This window comes from Chaetura pelagica, unplaced genomic scaffold (genome assembly GCF_000747805.2).
Source record: "Chaetura pelagica isolate M959 unplaced genomic scaffold, ChaPel_1.0 scaffold76, whole genome shotgun sequence".
NCBI classification, from domain to species: domain Eukaryota; kingdom Metazoa; phylum Chordata; class Aves; order Apodiformes; family Apodidae; genus Chaetura; species Chaetura pelagica.
This window is the reverse complement of record NW_009970723.1, coordinates 9728606-9733810: the sequence shown is the minus strand read 5'-3', so window position 1 is coordinate 9733810 and position 5205 is coordinate 9728606. Positions and strand designations below refer to the sequence as shown.

General features: G+C 36.5%; 1 protein-coding gene across 2 annotated transcripts in view; it reads right to left on the bottom strand.

Annotated features, from left to right (window-relative positions):
• VPS13B (vacuolar protein sorting 13 homolog B (yeast)) overlaps positions 1-5205 on the bottom strand; it is a 429191-nt gene that overhangs the window by 144083 nt on the left and 279903 nt on the right. For both annotated transcript variants that reach the window (XM_010006448.1, XM_010006447.1), the window contains exon 31: positions 598-724. In XM_010006448.1, the coding sequence (XP_010004750.1) occupies positions 598-724 (127 nt within the window). The remainder of the gene's footprint in view (positions 1-597; positions 725-5205) is intronic.

Genomic DNA, 5205 nt, shown 5'->3' with positions numbered 1-5205 from the left:
TTCCCTACATAAAATTTCTTAAATTCTTGAGCTACAAACTAATGCCAAAAAAAGTGAGTAAATACCTTTTGTGTGTCACGTGCTTCACAGACTAATCATTACCAAGCTGACCCCTAGACTAGTAAAAGTGATTGTTAAATCTCGAGTAGCTTCAAGTACCCGCAGTAATGGTAAGGGAGTGAATGCTTTGTGAAAATCTGTGGGCTTGAAAGTCTGGTAAAAGAACCCAGCTCAACTTTGTTCTTATAGATTGTGTATAGATTGCGTTTTCAGGTTTCTTTACCAGATGCTTGTGAACACTACGTATTGTAATGTACTGTAGCACCTCTTCTCAACATCTTTCCAACACAAATCTTTAACAAATAGTGCTGGAAACACTATTAAAGACACAGTCTTTAACACTGAATGCTACACAAAAATTCTTTCTCCAGCAAAGAACATTTCAGCTAGTGACTAAGACTTTTTGGTTGGTTAGTTGATTTTGTTTTCAGTTCCTGATCTCTGTATTTGAAAACACTCCTGGACATTTAAAATGATGGAACAGTAAAACATTAAGATTACTCACATATTAAAAGTTACACTCTTTTTTGTACTAACCTCTGGGTGTAAATTCTCTGCAGCATCAATTTTTGTAAAAATAATCGCAGGAGCTGCAGTTATCCGAACTGTAAAATCTGTTAAAATTGGAGTTAAAATTGCTCTCCTTTCCTGATGCCGCCGTATGCTAAAGAAAAAAAAAATAATAAAAAATTACATTATAAATTGTTGAGGGGCAAAAGTTCTCAGATTCCTTCTTGCATCCAGCATGTAGCACAAAACTACTTTAGTACCAGTTTGGCATTTGATTGTTACCTCAATAAGTATTAAATATAATCATTATAAACCACGTTATTTCCAGACCTGAAGGCAGACTTTTACTTTCATTTCACAGAAATATATGATTTGATATGATAAACCCATTTCCAGGTAGACAAGTTTGACATTTGCCATTACTTATACTGTTTAACTATACAAAATAATTTGAACAAATACATTAACTTTATAATCAGTATTTTTCAGACTTGCTTGTGGGCACCCTTTACTTTATGAATAGCTGTGCTAAAGTCCGCATAGTATTTGAATTCATGCATTAAAACTCTTTGATGAACAAATTTTGCACACAACAACAACACTTACACAAAAACCAAAGATACGAAAAATTAATGTAGCAAACCCCATGAAACTCTAAGGCTCACACACAAAATTTCCAGCATCTATTATCCAAGATGATTAAAATGCCTTGAAAAGGGAGTGAGGTCAGTCTTCCTCCACTGCTTCCGTCACTTGTGGTTCTTAGATGGTACCTTTCACCTAAATATTAATGTTTGGTTGCTAATATTTGTGATGTTAAACTTAATAATTACATTTGTTGGACAAATTTGATTATTGCATTTGTTGGTCCTTACCATCAGTTATCCATGTTAATGTAATTAAACAATTTGGTTATATGCCTAATTACGCAAAAATCTCTGGACCGTATGCGGAAAAGGCAATTAAATATCTTGATTAATAATGGGTATCAATATACGTAGTCTGTTAAAGGTAATGGCTCTGAAATGGACTCAGCTGAAAGGCACACAATCTCTAATGCTGGTGGTTTGCAGGCCAAGAGTTAGTCCTAAAATGAACTAAACAGACATTATGACATGACTATAATTCAGTCAAGTTAAAAAAATTCAAAATCCATAGATAACAATCTACTGTTTAGACTATTTCAATTTTGATGCTACAGATTCTACTAACAATTTGTGTCCTCAAAACATGTAGAAAGCATGGTGATCTGTAAGGGAATATAAACTGTCAGATGTAGGCATTAAAAAGCCTTAAAAAAGATGTAGGCCTCTAAATTTATTTAAGGCAACATTGTACAGAAGTTAACAGCAGATGCAACAGAGCACGGAGCGAGTATTTACTGAGCAGAAGACTAATAAACTTTTGCTGCAACTGACCTTCACAAACACTGCTGAGCAGGCTGCACACTACCATAAGTAGTATGCAACATGCTTCAGAGCAAGCCAATTAGTGAGTGTGAGAAAACTACCACTTTAACTTCAAAGCTTTAGCATTTTCATAAGCTGTAGATCTGTTGGTCTGTAATGATGGCTTTTAAAGCAAGATTAATCTAATTAGATCCCCAAATTAGATCATGGAGCCATTAGTTGTTAGCGCACATCTTCAACTGAAAAAAAAGGTCTTAGATTTTGCCAGTTCTACAAATGCTTCTCTCCCTGCCATCACCTTCATTTTGAATTTAAATCAGATGGTTTTCTACACAATTCCTATTTCCCCCTCACAAACATTGCCTTTGTTTTTGAGAGCTAAGAGAGCTAAAAGAGATAAGTAGTAGAACAATTCCACGAAAGAGCACAGCTTTATTAGAAAACTTCCACTTGAAGAGGCATAAACCGGCTAATAAGGATGATTCCAATATATGACACAGAGCTATAAAAGCAAGTTACTTGTTGAACCCCAAACCCACAACTGGTTCTCTTCAATAATTTTTCAGGTCATACATATTCCCATTTCTCAATAGTCAAATGCTATTCTAGCACATAACCAGTACACTGCATGTTAAATTACTTTTTTGGTAACATAGATTGCTTGCCGCATTGTTTTATTTTACCTTTTAAAAAAGTCATCATTACCTGGTATCCCTGTCCTACTCTACTCACTAGTTTCTGCATTTCTAGCTGGTGAATTTGAAGCTCAGCCAAATCAAGTATTAGCAAAATAATTTAAAGTACAAACAGAAGGCAAACAGAGCACAGTAAATAATGAAGGGAGAGGATATGGGAAAGAGCACAAAAGGACCAAAGAAACATATTCCACTTTGAATTATTAAGTCTTCCACACTGCACCTAAGTGCACTGTTAACTTAACACAGGTGTATGCCACATGAGCTTATGAAAAATCTTGATTGTGAAGAGCGTAATGATGGCTCTATGTCTGCAGCACATTCATTCCATGGTTCATTTATGCATCTGTTATATATTTGTCTTTGAAAAAAAGGAAAAGCAAGTACTTTTAGATATGTTAAAGCAGTTGATCATCTACACTTAAAAGTACAGCACATTTGAAAGACCATATGCTAACACAAAGCAATAAGGCAGCAGAGCAGTTGTGATAAGGCCTGGAAGTGTGCTGAATTTGGGCTATATCTGCATGGTAACATGAACACTGGTTATGGACCACAGATCCACATTGAAAAGCACAGGACAAAAGTGGTCTCTGTCCTCAAAGGCTTATAATGTAAGTATAAGAAAAAACAAACAGGGAAGTAAATGGGAACAACTAAGAGCACCGCAGACAACAATATCCATAACAGTGGCAACCTGAAAGCTGTCATAGGAGTTTTTATATTAAGGTATAATAAAAAAAATTTTTTTTCAGAATTTGGAAGATGATGATGCTGTTAGCTTTGTGAATGTTTACAGGAACTGCCTTTATAACATATAGGTTAGTCTAGGAGTGAGCAAGAAGACCTTTTTGGAACATTAGAAAAGGCATCACTGGTAACTGGTATTACGAGGTCTGATGAGCAGCGAGTGTAGATGTGTAAAAGCAAATGATAGAAGACGTATAAGGTGAAATGGATAGATATAGAAGTCTGGAAGTACCTTGAAAGCAAAGACATATCCAATGATTAATATGACAAAACATGGGAAGAGGAGAGAAAAACTGAATTTTGTAATCAAAGCAACAAGATTTAATTACATCAAATAATCAGTATTGATTACAGCCACTCAGAAGCATGCTGAATTTATATGAGGAGGAGGAACTTCCGAAGAGATTATGTTGTACTAATTAAGGAGGTGTGATGATATGAGACTTGAAAAGCCATGAAAATGCACAAAAAAGGACTATACCTTGGCATTCTTATGTGGAGAAACTAATCAAAGCAAGCAGAAAATACTGGCCAGTAAGACCTAAACATAACCTAGATGCAGATCCTGGAAACATTTGCCTTGTTCTTAATTATAGGGTTTTTTTCTTAATAATATTTTAAGAATCTTACTGAATCTAGACTTCAGGCTCTTATTTTCTTACAAAATCACAGAATCACAGAATTATTGAGGCTGGAAAAGACCTCTGAGATCAAGTCCAAACTATGACCTAACACCACCACATCAACTAGACCATGGCACTAAGTGCCACATCCAGTCTTTCCTTTAACATCTCCACCATTCCCCTGGGAAGTCCATTCCAATGTCTGATCACCTTCTCCATGAGGAAGTGCTTCCTCATATCCAACCTAAACCTCCCCTGGCACAGGTTAAGGCCCTGTGCTCTCGTCCTGTCGCAAGTTGTCTGGGAGAAGAGCCCAACCCCCAGCTGACTACAACCTGCTTTCAGGTAGCTGTAGAGAGTGATAAGGTCCCCCTTGAGCCTCCTGTTCTCCAGACTAACCCCAGATCCCTCAGCCTATCCCTATGAGACCCTTCACCAGAGGTACACAGGTCAGGTAGAAACTCATATACATTCAGTACATGAATGACAAGCAAGAGCTCATTTATGCCACCTGAGTTTACTGTCTACAGGTAGATGAGAATTCTGCAACTTTGAAAAAGCAAAACTCCAAGTATTGACAATGGAACAGGCCACATAATCAAACAGTGCTCTCTAGTAGTGTGAGGCATGCAAACCCAAAGATGTTCTGTTGGTTAGCATGCTAACTTAGGAAAGATTTTTCTGTTGGAGGTTTCCTACGTAATTGCATAAATCAGTTAATCCCTGACCCACTAATGTATTAGGGTATCTAACTGCTAATGGCATTATCATGCCTCAGACCTCCACCTTCCAGTGGGCGGGTTCACATCCTTACAGTTCTCTGAGATGTTGGAATGACACAAAGTGAGACAGTGAAATAGCACAGCAACATTCTGAGGACTATCTAAGGACCAAAAATAGACAATGAACAAACGTACACCATCTGGCTGTACAGAATGACTATTGTTATATAATTATGCCGCAGTAAAGCTAATTTTCATCTTATTAAGAATGTCGTGCAACATGTCTTTGCTGTGGATTTATGAAGAAAATAACATACTCTGTCTTATTGAGTAAGGCTTTGTACAGTATGAATACAAGCATGACTTCAAGTACAATAAACACAGCAACTGAAGTATGGGACTGAATACAAATGTATTGCATTTTATTAAAAAAAAA